At 36.9% G+C, this 19,084-nt stretch overlaps 1 protein-coding gene and 1 long non-coding RNA gene across 2 annotated transcripts in view; one reads left to right on the top strand and one right to left on the bottom strand.

Moving 5' to 3' along the window:
* LOC125782549 (uncharacterized) overlaps positions 1 to 19,084 on the top strand; it is a 207,295-nt gene that overhangs the window by 171,352 nt on the left and 16,859 nt on the right. The gene's annotated exons all lie outside the window — the stretch shown is intronic.
* Positions 8 to 18,906, bottom strand: dixdc1a (DIX domain containing 1a). The gene is made up of 15 exons (XM_049466825.1): positions 18,236 to 18,906; positions 13,872 to 13,984; positions 13,611 to 13,765; positions 9,885 to 9,971; positions 9,719 to 9,772; positions 9,561 to 9,611; positions 8,545 to 8,649; positions 7,522 to 7,575; positions 7,311 to 7,403; positions 4,441 to 4,509; positions 4,122 to 4,283; positions 3,956 to 4,022; positions 3,189 to 3,297; positions 1,912 to 2,020; positions 8 to 807 (listed from the first exon to the last, which is right to left on the bottom strand). The coding sequence occupies exons 1-15, from the start codon at positions 18,256 to 18,258 to the stop codon at positions 724 to 726; spliced, it is 1,335 nt and encodes a 444-aa protein (XP_049322782.1). The 5' UTR covers positions 18,259 to 18,906; the 3' UTR covers positions 8 to 723.

The raw sequence follows: 19,084 nt of genomic DNA, 5'->3' as shown, positions 1-19,084 counted from the left end.
CCTTGAATCAAGTTGTGGAAATCATGTTTACTAAAAATTGAACAAATACTGGATGCATTTGATTTTTTGAACAATACCCACTTTGATTATACATGCAGACATACAGGAAAGTGCTGAATTCTCAAAAAGCGCTTTTTAAAATTTAAATAATACAAACTTTACAAATAAAGTGGTCCCATCTCTCCCAGAATCTGGGTTCAAATGACAGCAGACGTGTCTGTCTATGGAATCACTTGCAAAAGTTTTAGATGAAAAATCTTTAACTAAAATCATTAACAATAATCCAGCAGGACAATGTGAGCCATGAGCAGAAACACGCATGGCGATATTCTACGTGTGATATGTTCTATACTAGTGTTTTGGCAACTAATAGACTCATATCTTGACACTATACAGTAATATTTCATCTCTTAAATATACAGAATTGGTTTGTAAAACACATTTTTTTCTAGACACCATATAAAGCTTTCTCTTACAGAAAAGAACATACAGATTGTACCAAATACAGTCAACGCAAACGTCAAGCATTATTTTGTGTAAACAGGTCTTAGAATCTCTTCTTACACAAAAAAAGTGAACGTACTGTAACCCTGAACTGGAATGATATGAGATGGCATGGTACTTTGAGACTCTTTGAGGTTGCTGAGGTATACATATGTAGAACATGGACATCTGTAATTGATTTCAGTCCCCAGATCAGTGTGAATGCTCTTCAGACTTCAGTTACCTTCCCTCGCCGTGGTCTTCCTCCACCCAAGCAACAATCTTCCCTTCCCATCCAGGTATTATAGCCTCATCTTGGAACACCTAATAAAAACATAACAGAGGCCCAAGATAAACAGGGGATTCTATTAACATACAGTACAGGCCAAAAGTTTGGACACACTTTCTCTTTTTCAATGCGTTTTCTTTATTTTCATGACTGTTTACACTGTAGATTCTCACTGAAGCATCAAAACTATGAATGAACACGTGGAGTTTTATATACTTAATAAAAAATGAGCTGAACCTCCACAGTCACCGGACCTGAACCCAATCCAGATGGTTTGGGGGTGAGCTGGAGCACAGAGTGAAGAAGACAAAGGAGCAACAAGTGCTAATAAACACCTCTGGGAACTCCTTCCTTCAAGACTGTTGGAAAACTTTTCATTTTAGGTGACCACCTCTTGAAGAAGCTCATTGAGAGAATGATGCCAAGAGCGTTCAAAGCAGTAATCAGAGCAAAGGGGGGGCGATTTTGAAGAAACTAGAATATATATATATATATATATTTTGTCCTTTTTTTTCACCTTTTTTTTATTAAGTACATAAAACTCCACATGTGTTCATTCATAGTTTTGATGCCTTCAGTGAGAATCTACAATGTAAATAGTCATGAAAATAGAGAAAATGCATTGAAAAAGAGAAGGTATGTCCAAACTTTTGTAAAAAAAGGTATCTAGATACAGTATCTATATGTAGTAGACTATCCCCACCCTTCTTTGAAGGACAACTTTATTTTGTATTATGAATTCAGAACATTCAGAACTTCAGAGTTACGTCCATAAAGTATCAGTAAGGACAATAACAAATGATGGATGGGGTTATGTGACCAGAACAGGCTCAAAAGGGTTCCCCATAATTTTTTTTTGTCATTGCCAGTTCCTATCCACTATCTACTGTAGGTTATACTACCCTATTATACAATGCAACCAGCATTGGGAAGGGTGAGGACTAGGACATGATTTATTTTTCACTGATTCACACAATGCCACTGGACAGCTCAGTATTTACTGTTGAATTAAAGTTAATAGTGCCCATGTTGGAAGGAAAAGACACAAAGAGCGAGGCTTAGACTTGTTCACTGTTCACCAAAAGTGTGATCTCTTGTTATAAACCACCAAGTAGCTTAGATTTCAGAATTCTTCTTACCTCTTCCTTCACTGTTCCAAACTCTGGATCTAGAGACTTGAAGTGATATCTGAAATTGCCATGTCTGTCCACGGCTGCCTTAAAATCCTGCAGTGTGACCTCCCCAAGTCTGCCAAGAGATAAAGACATTTAGAGTAATGAATTTAGCATTTTATTCCCCTTTATAGGGATTTATTTTTCAGTAGCTTTCTAATGGTGGATAGAAAACAAGATAAACAGGTTATTTAGCTGATGTCTAAAATGTATCTTGTAAGTTCAGATGTTTTTGGCCACGCCTACTAATGAATGCATGTAAGGCATGGGCTGGAGGGGTGGAAGCAGTGGAGCTATATTCTTTGGAATGATGGTGATGATAGCAATCATTCAACATCCTGTTTTTAATAATGCTCTCATCACTAAATACAATCAAATCCTTACGGCAATGCTTCAGAATATAAGGGAAAGCCTTCCCTGGGCAGCAGAAACAGTTAATTTAAAAATATACAGAATAAACTTATTTTTACTACCCTCAATTTCAGAAGAAACAATAAATGAGCAGGTGTCCCAGTACTTTTGTCCATGTAGTGCATCTAAAATAATTTCTATTGATTCACAGAACCGCTAAGAGACTTAGGCCTCCATCCTCAAAAGTACATTAAGTAAATGCCATTCAATTATTAAGCCAGTAAAACACAAAAGCTTTTAGAGTGGCCTCTAATTATAACACGTTATTATACTTTATTATAACAATTATAACAGGTGTCATTTATTTTGACATTTTGTATTTTTATAGATCTTGAACATTTTTGAATATCCTGGATAATATTATACCCTGAAATATCGTGCCCTGTCACCCACCCCTAATTATCACATCAGGGTACTACTTTTTTTCTGTTTCTAACAAAAGAAAAATTCCCATTGTTCTCATTTCCCATTATATATCTATTAGAGACAGATTATATCTGTTCAGTATGATTTATTATACTTTAATCCTGGATATATGGAGATATTTGGAGTGCATTATTATTAGCCTCATGACATTCTGGATCATTGACTTCTGTTACAAACCTGATAAAATTCTTGTATTTTTTATATTACAGTTAGGGGTGTGCTTTATCATATTGTATGCAATACTACAATTTAATTTTCATTTTGTTGCAGCAGTGTATTCTTGAAATAATCTGCAAAATACCAGGAAATATTGTGATATTATTTGAGATTTCTAAACTTTTAACACCTTTTTTACTGCTCTCATGTGTTCTCATGTCTAAAGATGATAATATGTCTCATACTGATACCTTTTGGGGATGTTTATGAGGAAAGGTGTGAGGGAACGATCAGTGAAGTAGAGTACTTTGGTTGAGGCTGATGTGCTGAGGACGGGGCTGCTGTGAGAGTGAGCAATCTCTGCAAAAAAACAGCAAAAACAAATCATTAGACTCTTTTTTTATTAAATCCCATACAGGGGTTGGACAATGAAACTGAAACACCTGGTTTTAGACCACAATAATTGATTGTGGTGACGGACAGTTCTGGTGGAAACAGGATAGTTGAGGTGCACATTGAATTCTGCCGTGATTTGATCAGCCGTAGTTTTATGTTTTTTGAATACAATCTGAGTTAGCACCCGAACATCCCTTTCAGACAGCTTCCTCTTACAGCGTCCACAGTTAATCCTGTTGGATGTGGTTGGTCCTTCTTGGTGGTGTGCTGACATTACCCTGGATACTGTGGCTCTTGATGCATCACAAAGACTTGCTGTCTTGGTCACAGATGCTCCAGCAAGACGTGCACCAACAATTTGTCCTCTTTTGAACTCTGGGGTGTCACCCATAATGTTGTGTGCATTGCAATATTTAGAGCAGAACTGTGTTCTTACCCTGCTAATTAAAGCTTCACACTCTGCTCTTACTGGTGCAATGTGCAATTAATGAAGATTGGCCACCAGGCTGCTCCAATTTAGCCATGAATCCTCCCACACTAAAATGACGACAGGTGTTTCAGTTTATTGTCCAATCCCTGTATATTCCTAATTTTCTGTATCAGTCGAACATTAATGACTCACTGGAACTAGATGGCCATGATTCTCGATCCGTGTGATTGGCTCGTCGTCCTGGAGATTTGGTTGGGCCCTGTGGTGGAGTGAGATGAGATTTTGTTACACAACATTAATGCCGGTTAAGCTGATTATGGACAATAGCCGTGTTTCAGGCCGAGAGTTTTTTACATGCCTTTCTGTCCGGCCTCTTCTTAGAGTCAGTGGTGTGGAGGCGGTCCATCAGGCTGCCCACACCCTGCTCCAGCGAGTCCAGTGTGTGATGCTGAGGGTCGTGACCACTGAAACTGTTCCTCAGACTGCGAAGGGCGTCTCTCACCAGCTGTAGTTCATCACTCTGACACACATACATATATATATATATATATATATATATATATATATATATATATATATAAATATATATGTAGTAAGGATTCCACTACATGTAGGATTCCAACAATTCCACATATTTCATGTATTTAATCACAGATAACTGTAAAAACTTTACTTACAATTCCATGTGGAAAGGGTGAAGACGTCTCCATCATATGACTGTAGCCATTATTCTCATGACCAGTCAGCTAGAATGGAGATAAACAGAAAATAGAGATTGTTTGAAACTCAGATCATTAAAGTAGTGTTTTTTTCTATAAATGTACAGAAATAAAAAAAGAGACCACTTAAAAATTTCTTTGACTTTACCAAATTGAAAATCTCTGGAATATAATCAAGAGGAAGATGGATGATCACAAGCCATCAAACCACCAAACTGAACTGCTTGAATTTTTACACCAGGAGTAAAGCAGCATAAAGTTATCCAAAAGCAGTGTGTAAGACTGGTGGAGGAGAACATGATGCCAAGATGCATGAAAACTGTGATTAGAAACCAGGGTTATTCCACCAAATATTGATTTCTGAACTCTGAAATTGTTTTCTTTGCATTATTTGAGGTGTAAAAGCTCTGCATCATTTTTTTTTCAGTCATTTATTTCTCATTTTCTGCAAAAAAACGCTCTTAATCACAATATTTTTATTTGGAATTTGGGAGAAATGAAAAGTCTGTAGTTTATAGAATAAAACAACAATGTTCATTTTACTCAAACATAAACCTATAAATAGCAAAATGAGAGAAACTGATTCAGAAACTAAAGTGGTCCATTACATTTTTCCAGAGCTGTATAAAATCCTGGTGCAATTCCTCCATCTAGTGATAACAGGCAGGATTTGGAGAGTTAATTTAACCCTTTCAAATCCTGATTATATTGCAATGGATATCGTCATGTGTTTTCTTCTTTATTGCATATTTTTTCACTTTACTCAAATTGAGACCTGCTGTCCTTCTGAATATTACATTTATAACATTTATCAAATCCAATCAAATAGCAGTTCAGCCCCACCCACTGCGTTGGAAACTAAAAATGAAACAAAATATGTATATAAAAGATATACAGAATAAAGATACAATGTTAAAAAAATATTTCACTGCAGGGAACATTAAAATACTTATTTATTTACATAATCTTGATTTTTATATTTTTATCACTGAAAATAATTCAGGTCTGAAAGGTTTTGAAATCAGATTAGGTAACAAGGTAAACAGAAAAAGTGTACTGTTAAATAAAATATAAATATACTTTATAGGTGACATATAGACACTAACATGCCAAAAGTCATGGGACAGGAGCAAGTATCGCATAGAACCGGTATAGATCTAGTTATATTTTTGTTGCCACAGTTGAAAAATTAAAGATCAGAACTATAAAACAGGACACAATTTATGTTACATAACAGTACCAGAAAGGCTGTGACTGTTTTAAATAAGTTTTTGTTTAATCAGTTTATCTTTTTCTTATTATTTTATTTTTTTATATTTCTTTATTTATTTAATTTATTTGTATTTATTTATTATTACTTTTTATTTTTTATTCTAATGTTTTATATTTTAATTCTTATGTTCTTAGTTAATTATTATTCATTTTATAATTTCTTATCATTCTTATAATCATTTTACTTTACTTTTATTATTAACTTTTTCTTTATTTTATATTTCGTAAATTCTTTTCTTTTTATGTCAATTTGTCAATGGTCCTTTGGATTTTTCTATTTTACATATATTTTTTATTCATATATATTAAACGTTGATTTAAAATTAGTATTTAACATTTTTTATTATTATTTTTTTTTTTTGCTATTTTATTTTATATTATTTCTAATTTCTTATTAAATGTTTTTAATCCCTTTTATACAGCAAATGCTCGGCAACATTGTAAATGGGGGTCAGCCTCAATGTTTTCCCTAATAAAAATAAAGCTTGATGGGATAGTCTTGCACACTTGGAGTTATATACCCAATATAATATAATATATAATAAAATATATATCAGTGCTGGTGATTATTTAAAATGCAGTGATGTTTTGTTGTTTGTAGTGAGCATTCTAAAACTTCATCATTATTGTACATCATATTATACACTAGAGAGCAGCATATCATCACCAGACTCGGCTGGATATTGGAAAATGGGATGACACATGAACCAGTCCTCATGACCACAGCTTTGCCTGAAGGCTAATCCTAGGAAGCAGGAGTTAAAGTGGGGCAGGAGGAAGTGAATACCAGGAAGTGTGCAGGTATTCCTGCTAGGATTAAAGCTATTAATTTAGGAGCAGAGCTCTCATTTTCATTAGCTGACCTTGCAAAGACAATTGGTATGGCTTCCCAATGTGTAGTGCACAAACCAGATGAAGAAGAACATTTCTCCCAAATTCCAAATAAAAATATTGTCATTTAGAGCATTTATTTGCAGAAAATGAGAAATGGCTGAAATAACAAAAAAAGATGCAGAGCCTTCAGACCTCAAATAGTGCAAAGAAAACAAGTTCATATTCATAAATTTTCAAGAGTTCAGAAATCAATATTTGGTGGAATAACCCTTGTTTTTAATCACAGTTTAGATGCATCTTGGCATCATGTTCTCCTCCACCAGTCTTACACACTGCTTTTGGATAACTTTATGCTGCTTTACTCCTGGTGCAAAGATTCAAGCAGTTCAGTTTGGTTTGATGGCTTGTGATCATCCATCTTACTCTGGATTATATTCCAGAAGTTTTCAATTTGGTAAAATCAAAGAAACTCATCATAAAACATTTTTAAGTGATCTCTTATATTTTTCCAGAGCTGTAAAACCCATGGAAAAAACTTAATGCGTCCCTGTTAGGCTACCCATACAGTCATCAAATGGGCATGTCATCTGGACTATCTTTATAATTAATCTGCAAACACATCAAATATGCTTATTTTCTGAATCACGAGTTTATAACTTGTATTTATGTATTAAAAACACAACATAATGAACTATAAATATATTATTAGTTCTGTACTTTACCCTTGGATGGCCGCTTTCATTCAGTTTTCGAAGTGACTCGTCCAGTTTAGCCTGCTGCTGAAGAATCTGTCTGTCTTTCTGTGCAATTTCTTTCTATGAGAATAAAACACACATTCTCCCATTAGATTCAGTCCTGAGATGGTGCTCTGTTTAATCAAAGCATGAACAAAGCATTAAAATTCAATAAGGCGGCAAAAATAAGATCACCTACTTTGTATTCAGCCAGCAATTTGTCTCGATCGCTCAGCTTCCTCTGCAGTTCCACCTGGAGACAAAAAGATTACCGTAAAGAACTCCCATATCTTTCCCATATGTCTTTTTACACAAAAAAGATGTAATGCATAATTTTGCATGCTTTAAATGATTACAACCACAACACAGGAAAACCACTTTGTAATATTGCCATGTATTTTTTAACACTCAATGCTAAAGATTAAGTTTTTTCTGATGTTATCTTTTTTATTTATTTATTTTCCATTTTCTCCCTAATTTACACAGCCAATAACCCGACCCACTCATTAGTTCTCCCCTTATCACTAGTGATGCCCCCCAACACCAGGAGAGTAAAGACTAGCACATGCCTCCTCCGATACATGTGAAGTCAGACTCCGCCTCTTTTTGATCTGCTGCTGATGCAGCATTATCGAGTAGCATCACAGCGCTAACACTCGGAGGAAAGCGCAGCATCTCAGACGCAGCCTTGTGCTGATCTACATCACCCTAGGAGTGATGAGGGGAAAGTGCGCCATCTACTGTACCCACCCAGAGAGAGCAAGGCCAATTGTGCTCTCTCAGAGCTCTGGCAGGTTATGGCAAGGTGCATAAACAGGATTCGAACCAGCGATCTTCTGATCATAGTGACAGCGCTTAGCCCGCTGGACCATTTGGAGCCCAGTTATCTTATTTTTTATTTTTATTCAAATTGTCCTCACATTCTTTATTGTGGACATGTCAGGATGTCAGGATTAGCCAGGACAGTACCTCTAGACAGTACCTTTTTTTCATAGCCATGCCTTTGCAATGTGTGCAGCAGATGGTTTTGTATTGTCTTGTTGAAAAACACAAGGATATCCACTAAAAATGTGTCACTCTCTGTAATCTCAGTTTATTTTTCTACATCAATAATAGTGTTAATAATTAGTGTCATATGAAATAAAAATCAGAACAGAGCTCAAAGCTAGTTTTACAATGCAGCTCGTTCTAAACAGTACAGTTATTTATCCAGTATACTCACATTCTGTCCTGCTAGTTCCTCTCTGGCCATGCTGGATCTGAGCAGCTCCTGTTTTAGCTGCAGCACTGAGTCCTCCTGTACCGACATTCGCTGCTGCAGGGCGTCCTGTAGAGACAAGTGGGCTTAATTTCATCATATACACCTTTTCTCAGCTTGTAAAGGACTGCTAGAAGACTTTGCTTAAAGACTGTTCTCATTAGAAATGTGCTTATTTTTGCTGTCACACCATTTCTTTTTCCATCTTTTGTCAATGTGAGTCTAGTTAGATTGTTTGAGTGTATTAAGTGTATTCTCTGTTTATTTCAGGTCAAGTCAAGAGGCTTTTATTGTCATTACATCTGAATACAGATACACAATGTCGTGAAATTACGTTCCTCCGGAACAATGGTGCAACATGGGACAACAAGCAATAGACAACATAAAGTGCAGGAGTGACAACAGTGCAACATAAACTATTACACTACAATAAACACAATAAATACAAAAGACGAGACAATTTAAAAGACAGGACAGTGCAGTACCGATACGGTATAATAAGTGTTTAGTGAGGATAAGGTGCAGAGATGTGTAACATACTGTAACATATAGAACATATATAATCACTGTAGTTACTGAGGTAGAGAGTTTATAGTTTTTTGGGGAGTAGCAGCAAATATTGCTGATAGGAATAGAGACATTTGTATGTATGTGTATGTGTGTGTATTTTAGTTACCCTGTCTGTTTATTTATCCTGTTTTTTGTTTATTTTTGTTTATTTCTATTATAAAAAATTCCTCTCAATTGTGTCTGCGTCCGCATCTCCCATGCTGCAATACCTGACACTAGCAGGAATGGGCCAATAGGAGTGCTCTAAAATATCTTGGAACACATTTTTTTACATTAATTTCATTAAAAGTTAAGAAGTCTATTTTCTTCTCTTATAATTTTTACTAAACTTTTAACTTTTAACCATTAAATCACCAGTAAACATTTGTAGATTATCAGTAGAGATGTTTTATTTTTTTGGTTTATCTTACCTTTACAGCCTGAAGGTTGCGTGCTTCCTGCTTGCACCTCAGCAGTTCCCTCTGAAAGCACATATTAAACCCAGTGACATTAGTATCTACTTGAACTATATTGCTTTTTGTTCATCCATTAATGAAATTAGCAGCTTTTTTCTGAGACTTAGACTCACCTTCAGATCCAGAGACTCCTCCATGCTCTGATCAAGCCGACTACGGATTAATATCTGCGTGAAACATGGGAACAATAAAAAAGAAAATAAACCATTGTGTGCATCTGATTACCAGCTAAAAATGTTACAGAGATAAATGAGAAAATAGGAAAAACAGGTGAATTACCAGCTGCTGCTCCGCATTGACCGCACTGTCTCCAAACAGAGGTGCTGCCTGCTCATCTTCCGGCAGTGACCCGTGAAGCAGCAAAGCCTAAAGAGAGAGAGAGAGGTGGCAAAGTTATTCTGTAAAGCACAGTCTGCCAGGCTAAGGCTAGACGTCTTGCTGTGCACATATGCTGTTGGACCAACACGAACGTCTAAACAGCAGCTATCATGTGATCATTCTTGCACGCAGTTTGGCGATTAAGCTAATCTTCTTCCTTTCTTAAAGTCGTATCTCCCCTTTCCTCCCATAATCTCCTTCATTAAGATCAACTTCTTACTTTCTGTCCTGCAGTTCAGTAATACTCTGACAATTACTTTCATCAGCACAGGGTCAAGCAGTTTGACTGGTTCTATAATAAGATCTGTGTCTATAATTAAACCTGATAAAAATGTTGGTAATTTGTAATTTACTGCTTATTTTCCAGAGTGGTAAAGCTGGTACTGCAGATTAGGAACATCTACAGCGGCTCAGAGCCAGATAATACCTTTTAGTAATTAGACTTTCAACTGACTACACAAACATCCAGATAGTTAGATCTTTTCAACAAACAGAGCTTTTACTCTGAAATTTCACTCTCAAATTACATACTCCTATCACTTATATATCAAATATATAAATATAATACAGTAGCAGTTAACAGTTAACGATATCTATATTGACAGATAATAGTAAAAAACTCATGCACATTTATAATTGGATTGTTGCAGGTATCTGTTTATTCAAGTAGTCATTCATAGTCAGTTCATACTCCAATTTCTTAGACTTGAGTAAGGTCTAAAAATCTAATAAAGAGAGCCTTTAACATTTTTTTTATTTCTGAGTCCATATAAACTCTTAGCCAGAGTATTCTCAGATTTTTCATTCTGTGAATGTGTAAAAAAACTCAGCCACTTTGTCTTAGTAGGAGGTATTAAAGTAAAAGACCTTCATTAAAAGCCTCATTAAACTGTTCCATATCTCTCTATGATCGGGAGATCGCTGGTTCGAATCCTGGTCATGCTGCTTTCCATCAGCTGTTGGAGCCCTGAGAGAGCACAGTTGGCCTTGTTCTACCGTACCCTAATCTTTGGGCACTGCCAGCTTAAAGTAAAGTCATGATCAGTTACCTTTACTTTAAGATGGGGCCGCCCGGAGATGTAGGTTATGCTATGGGTTGTAAACAGTGGTTTTTAATGAACTTCTTGTGCACTTTTAAAGTTCTTAATGCCTCGTTTTAAATTACTTTGAGCATGGATAACAGTGTAAAAGTAATTTATCTGAAGGGGAATATATGCCATGTTTCATCCATTCTAAAGCATGTTTGGAGAAACTGTAAAAAATAGCTGGATCTCGATCAATTTTACACCGTAGTTCTCTTTTAATGTTTGGTTTGGGATGCTGTGCAGATAACAGATAACAGGGAACAATCTCCATCTCTTTTTGCCTTACTTTCATTTAGATTTTTTGTTTTGATTACAATACACAACAAGTGTCAAATTTGATTTTACTTTATTTTTATTATAACACTGCTATTTGGCTACAACTGGGGGTTTTGTCCTAAGCCCTAACATTGTTACATGTGTACAGTATGTAGTGGAGTACTAGATTATTGGATTATTTAGCAGTATTGGCACTTTTTGAACCTTTAGAGTCTCTCAGTCAATTAGACTGTGGAGTTAGAACTAACTGTGTTATAATACCATTATACACTACATGTATCTTGCTTGCACTGTGTGTGATTGACAATATGCATCAAATATTGATTATCTAGATTTAAAAATTTAATATTTCTTTTGTGCTTTTTAAGAACATTATACTGAACTTCTTAGCATTTTTTTATTTCAAGTTTCTTTTTTTGGAAAGCTTTTAAAAATCTGGCCAGTGAGTGTTACAGTTAGTTGAGAGAACTAATTATCAAGTTGAGTGAATTTACCAGCCAGAACAACTCAATAAAATGAGTTCAGAGAACTTCAACCTGAAAACTTAAGAATGCTTGTTGAGCCAATGAAAAAATGTGATTTAACCAACTTTTAGTATACTAGACGTATTAATGCTCTTTCCACTGTGTTGGTTCATACCGCTTTCCCATAAGGCTCTTGGCACCATATATTTGCATACTGGGTATGGCCTCTACCTTACTTTCCATCTTTGTGTTGTTTGTTGGCCAAAGCTACCTTATCCTAGGCATGCAGTATTATAATATATGCGTTGATTATCAGGCCTCAGTGTTGTAGGCTGTAAGAGCAAGTCACCTTTATCACTCATATTGCCCCAGAATTATACTGTCAGAATTGGCAGTTCAATAAAATATGCTAAATATGTTGAGAATACCCATAAATATATTAAATAAACTAAATTATTCAAGCAAAACAACAAAACTCAACTGATTCAAGTTATCATCTAGTTTTGACTCAATGCGCTCTTTGCAAACTACTTCCGCATTCTCATCAGTGCTGCTCCAGCGTTTTCTGTTTGGATTTTCGAATACACTGGCTATGGCAGTATTTTCAGCTGGTGTTTACAAGAGCTTCTAAAAATTAACCTCAACGTCAAGGAGACCAGTAAAGCCTACCACTAGAAAGCTAGAGAAAGGCTTTAAACTATATGCATCTTCATACCTACACAACTACGAAGATTTTTTTCTTATATTTTACGTTAGCCCACACAGCTCAGCATTAGCTAGTATAGCTAACTAGCTTGCTAGGTGCATTACTGATAGTTGTTAGTTTCTTCTGTTGTCAAATGGAAGTCTAATAAAATGCTAGTAATAATAATAATTCTAACTATAATGATCATTATAAAAATAATTATACAAATGCTAGCCATAAGAATAATACAAATGCTAGCTATAATAATAATAATAATAATAATAATAATAAAAATAGTAAAAATAATAATATCTAGCTATAATAATAATACTAATAATAATAATAATAATAATAATAATAATAATAATAATAATGCTAGCTATAATAATAGTAAAAAATAAGAATACAAATGCTAGCTATAATAATAATAATGATAATAATAATAATATCTAGCTATAATAATAATACAAATGCCAGCTATAATAATAATAATAATATCTAGCTATAATAAAAATGCTAGGTGGTGGATCATTCAGGCAAGTACCTTTAGCTGATCTCCTATCCCAAACACGTGGAGCCTGGGTGCTGTCACGTTAATTATTCCATATTCCAATTATTCCAAGCAGTGGCACTGCATGCTTTGCCAGTCGTCTCCAAGCTTCTGACGTTTTTGATTTAACCAGGTAGTCTGGTATGAAATGTTTGCTACAGACGTTTCATACGGTGAAATGGTAAAGTTGTCCCGACTAATGTTCATTAGCCACTGTTTATTAGATCACTCTGAGCAGGGAAGCTATGAAAGCCTAAAGCTTACATAAAACTTAGCAGACGCCGTGCAAAAAGGAACACAGCAGTGCTTAAAACGGCTTGAAAACTTCACGCTGGATACTCATTTTGACCTCTCGCTAGTAAAAAATGTACGTTTTGCCTATACAGGCGAATGTAAACAATACAACCGGAAATGTCCGAGCCGTATTATTTGAAAACGGATATGCGTCAGAGCCGTGAGTGCAAGGAGCCCATTAAGTTGATTAAACTTACAATTGTATGTATTTACAACTTAACTGAGTCAAAGCAAAATGATGACTTAAATGATTTTTTTACAGTGTAAGCTCACCTGAAGCCTTGAGACCATCTTCCTGGTCTCCTGTATCTCCTTCTCCAGCTGCTCCTGCTGAGCACACAGCTGCTCCTCCCAGGAGCTTCCCTCCCCTGTTCCAGCATTCTCTGGGCCTGGAGTCGGCTCATTTACCGAGGATTTCACTGCATCGTCTGGAACAAAAGTGAGGGAAATGGTCCATGGAACAGGAGAGCGCTGAGACAGACGAGCAGCAGCAGAACGAAGATGATTTATCATTTAATCTGATCTTCATCTTACCTTTCAGGCTCTGTGGCTGCTCTGTATGGTTCTTCACAATCTCCAGCTGATCTTCAGACTGGGCGATGATGTACTCCTCTTTGGGGCTGTGTGTGGGGCTGGATGAGCTTAGACTGTGGAGTTAAATCAAGCAGAAAATAATGACCAAATAATTTTTACATTACAATAGATAACATTACATTACATTTCATTTGGCAGATGATTTTGTCCAATGCAACTTACAATAATGATGTACATATAGTGATAGAAGTTCAATATAAAAAAAGAAGAAAAAAAATAAACATTTTAGGAGGTCAAAGAGAAATAGTGGGATAGAGGAGTAAAGATGGAAAAGAAGGAAATGAGGTTAGTTAGTTAGAGGTGTTAGGAGAGTAAGTGCTCTTTGAAGAGCTCAGTCTTCAGGAGTTTCTTAAAGATAGCGAGAGATTCTCCTGATCTGGTAGTAGAAGGTAGTTAGTTAGAGGTGTTAGGAGAGTAAGTGCAGTTTGAAGAGCTCAGTCTTCAGGAGTTTATTAAAGATAGTGAGGGACGCTCCTGATCTGGTAGTGGAAGGTAGGTTGTTCCATCATTGGGGAACTCTGTATGAGAACAGTATGGATTGCTGTGTGTGAATGTTTAGTAAAGCTAGGCGACGTTCACTGGAGGTTAGGAGGTAACGTAAGCCTTCAGGAGTGATCAGTCCAGGTTGGAAGGAGTTGTTCTGTCATCACCTTGTAGACGATTGTAAGAGCTTTGAATTTGATGCGAGCATCAACTGGTAGCCAATGGAGCTCAATAAGCAGCGGGGTGACATATGCCCGTTGGTTTTGGCTGGTTGAAGACCAGACGCTTTGCTGCTTTCTAGACCATCTGAAGTGGTTTTATGACACAGGCTGGGAGGCCAGTTAGTAGGGCATTGCAGTAGTCGAGGAGTGACCGATGACCACTGCTTGTACCAGGAGTTGGGTGGCCTGTTGTATCAGAAACGGTCAAATTTTTCTGATGTTATAGAGCGCGAAGCGGCAGGATCGAGCAACTGAGGCCACATGGTGCGTGAAGGAGAGCTGGTCATCAACCAGAACACCCAGGTTCCTAGCAACCTTTGACGGTGAGAGAGAGAGAGAGAGAGTCGATGGTTATGGTGAAGTTGTGTTGTATAGAAGGTTTTGCTGGTATAACCAGAAGTTTTATCTTGGAAAGGTTTAGTTGGAGGTGATGCTCCTTTATCCATGCGGATATGTCTGAGAGGCACTGTGACATCCAGTTTTTATCAGTATAATATAAATAATCTATAATTAATCTAATTATAGTAGTCCAGATATTTCACAGTACTGATCAGACTCAATAGTATACATACCAAATATGAACTTTACTCCCATGGGGGGTTTTGTGTTTCAAACCACAGTGATATTTGCTGCCAAAGCATTCCTCTGGAATGTGCATTCATAAGCTTTCAATAGAGATGAAATGGGAGAAATGGGAGGCCTTGTTAAACACCCCTCAAGCCATGGCAAAGACTTGGTAATGTGATCTTTTGAGAACCCATTTTCAAGATGACTAATAATATTGGAACGTTGTCCAATTCAGAAAAAAAGTCTTTGGTCAGCTTATTCTCTTAAAATGCACCAATCTTTGTGCATCTTTGTGTTTTGATATAATTATTTTAAGCAACCAGCAACTAGAACAACCTTTTTTGAGACAGTTCTACAAACTCAAAACGGAAAAGGCTGTGACAGTACGGAAAATGCAATTTAGAAAAACCTGCAGTGGTTCTTTTATTATTATTTCACTGCATTATGTTATGTAAATGGTATTTGTAAATTGGTGAATATATTGTGCTCATTGTGCATATTGGGCTGAGCAAATGATTCCTGTTGCAGGGCCGTCATTTGGGATAGAGATCAAGGGTGTGCTTCTGGTCCTTTATGTACTAAAACTTCCAATACCTTGAGTTATTTAATGATATTGTGTGCTGTAGAGGTAGTAAAATGCAAATCCCTACCAATATTTATTTGAGAAACCTTGTTTTTAAACTTTTGAACTTACTCAATACCTCTGCTCGTCTTTGATCCTCCAACACTTTTGTGGATGGTGGTGAATGCTGGTGATGTTTCTCCCTCTACAGTACACAATATCATGAAATGGTGGAACAAACTACCTTCCACTACCAGATCAGGAGAATCTCTCACTATCTTTAATAAACTCCTGAAGACAGAGCTCTTCAAAGAACTCTTACTCTCCTAACACCTCTAACTAACTACCTTCTACTACCAGATCAGGAGAATCTCTTACTATCTTTAATAAACTCCTGAAGACAGAGCTGTTCAAAGAACTCTTACTCTCCTAACACCTCTAACTAACTACCTTCTACTACCAGATCAGGAGAATCTCTCACTATCTTTAATAAACTCCTGAAGACAGAGCTCTTCAAAGAGCACTTACTCTCCTAACACCTCTAACTAACTACCTTCTACTACCAGATCAGGAGAATCTCTCACTATCTTTAATAAACTCCTGAAGACAGAGCTCTTCAAAGAGCTCTTACTCTCCTAACACCTCTAACTAACTACCTTCTACTACCAGATCAGGAGAATCTCTCACTATCTTTAATAAACTCCTGAAGACAGAGCTGTTCAAAGAACTCTTACTCTCCTAACACTTCTAACTAACTAACTACTTCTAACCTCATTTCCTTCTTTCCCTTCTTTCCTCCTCCATTCCAGTAATTCCTTGTCTTAAATGTTTTTTATACCTTAAACTTCTATGTCTTCTATTAGTATATGTACATCATTATTGTAAGTTGCTTTGGACAAAAGCGTCTGCCAAATGTGATGTAATGTTGTACCAAATCATGATTATAATCACCTGATTTAAAACCCCCTGTTTAAAATCAAATCATTATTTATTTTCTTTAGTTCATAATTTTTCAAAATGTGTTGCAAGCTTGCAATGCAGCAATGGATGTATATTTCAAAAATCTAGCAAATTACAGTGAGTTTGACTGAATAAATTGAATAAATCATCTGCAAGGAAAACAAAAGTCAAAGTAGGTGTAAGAAACTTTGATTTTAAGTTAGCATTTTTTATACAGTTTAACATTTTAAGATTTGGAGTTGTACTCTTATGGTTTCTTTGTTTATGATAGCATCTCTCTTCATCATAGAAATATCAAGAAATCCATATCAGTTCATGGCTTACTACCCCAGGGACACATGTCCTTGTTTTCCAGAAACACTTAGTACCAGTACTCTCTCTAAATTATATTTTGTCTGCTTCATCTTATTATCACGGTTGCTTAGGAACACAGACGTTTGGACTGATTTTGTGTTCTCAAAGTAGGCCTCAAAAGACACTATCTGCTCACTCCATGCTTGTCAGCTGACTTGATTCAATATTTAATGATTTGCAGTCAGAATAATCATAAAACTAATATATTTTAAGGTCATCTACTGACCAGTTTATTGTGTTATTGACATTGACTGGCATTGCTTTATATTTAATAACAAAATCACAATCACAAAGTGTTTGGCACATGGTCCATTTTTCCAGTGATGAGCTCTGTCGAAGCTGGTCATCCCCACATTAGTATACTAATTCTATGTTTTGAGACGGATCCAAGCAGCCAGTGCCCTAGTTTACCAGGCATCTATAATGTAGCTGCTGTCAGAGAGGAGGTTCGAATGTGAGTAATAATGTAGTAATGCTATGCCTCTGCAGTTGTGCATGAACACTGAATGAATGAATCACTAAATGAATGAATCACATGACCTGTCAATGCAGTCTACTCTTTTACCAATTATGAACTGCTTGTGTGGAGCATTGTACTCAATAATGGTAGTAGTCCCATCATTCTTAAGTGTAATCATCCCATTAAAATATGGCATGTAATAACTGCAAACTGATCGAAAAAAAAAGATGGATGGAGATTTATATATATATATATATATATATATATATATATAAAGCTGGGCTGTGCTGACCATTCCAGATGGACAATGGGTCAGGTTGGCAGTTGCTAGGCAATTTTATTTGGGCAGAAACACCCAGCGCCCACATAGACACTGAAAATGAGCATGGCTCATCCTCTTGGAGGAGAATGAGTGGTCTTAAGCCTGTTTCACACCTGACAAAGCATGGTTAGAGCACCAGCTTTTTAACACAATGCCCCAAAAAGCGAAGAAAAACACTACACCATAAGGTCAGCAGATGGAAAATGGATAATACTACACAATAGAGACAACAACAGTGTGACAATAGTGACAATAGTGCCTGTTTTTGACACTTTGTATGGTCTGGAATGGAGTATGGTTGAGAACAGACATCACGAGAAAGACAGAAACAGAGAGAAAAAAGAAAAAGGGTATTAACAAGTTAAGAACCCATACCATTTCATTGGTTTGGCTCCCATGCTTAAAGCTCCTCTCTTAACCTCCCATGCTGTTCCTCCTCCCCAGTGTGTGGCTTATGCTGGAGCGGTGGGGCAGGACCATAGCAAACACAGTAGCCACGTTGTAGGGAAAAAAAGGGTGTGAACACAACAAATACAGCAGCCTCTCTCCACTACAGGCACTACAGGGCAATCAGCTCTGCTCTGTGGTGATGAGGAGCATCACACCCCAGTTCCAAGCTCCCAGCTTCAGTATCTCATCCAGCTTCAGCATAAATCCAAATCTCCCCCACCCTTTTAAATCCTCTCCAGCATGTTCAGCCACAAATGAAGTCCAAACCCCTGGTCAGCGGCTGCATGTGCCTCCTCGGATAAGAGGAATAAGGCTGTCCTGTTTTCATTTCCAAGCCATTTCAAGAGAAAGGAGGGACTCGGTGGTAAGCCACCCCCTCCGGCTGCAGAGTCCTGCCTGTTTTCTTCAAGCAATCTGCCTGCAGAATTGTGCAACTCCTCCAGTCTTAGCAGATGTGTTGTTCCAAATCTGCGGTTGTCAAAGAATTTCTTTCTGCCATAACCTCCCCTCTTCTTCTCTCACTGCTTTCTTAGACGCCCCCCTCCCTCAATCCTGTTTGAACTCAGTCTGCTCTGGTGTGTTTACCCTCCCCCCTCCGCCTCCGTCTCCTCCTTCTCACCCCTCCCTCCCTCATCCACCAAACAGCTCCAACAGAAGGGCTGGGAAGGAGGGGGTCTGGGTTGGGTGGAGGTATAGTGGTAAAAGCTTTCACCCTGCTGTAGGGCTGGGTGTAACCCTGAACAGCTCCTGTTCCTGAAAAATCAATGAATATGG

The sequence above is a fragment of the Astyanax mexicanus genome, chromosome 18, assembly GCF_023375975.1.
Source record: "Astyanax mexicanus isolate ESR-SI-001 chromosome 18, AstMex3_surface, whole genome shotgun sequence".
Classification (NCBI taxonomy): Eukaryota; Metazoa; Chordata; class Actinopteri; order Characiformes; family Acestrorhamphidae; genus Astyanax; species Astyanax mexicanus.
The sequence above is the reverse complement of the archived record's forward strand: the minus strand, read 5'-3'. Positions and strand labels throughout refer to the sequence as shown.

What these genes read in the sequence shown, in the direction of transcription:
- dixdc1a (XM_049466825.1), bottom strand. Translation starts at nt 18,258, where the DNA reads ATGGGAGCCAAACCAATGAAATG. An exon ending in TCAATGCGGAGCAGCAGCTG is followed by an intron (nt 9,773 to 9,884) that starts GTAATTCACCTG and finishes TGTTTCACGCAG; the next exon opens with ATATTAATCCGTAGTCGGCT. An exon ending in TTGGAACAGTGAAGGAAGAG is followed by an intron (nt 808 to 1,911) that starts GTAAGAAGAATT and finishes TGTTTTTATTAG; the next exon opens with GTGTTCCAAGATGAGGCTAT.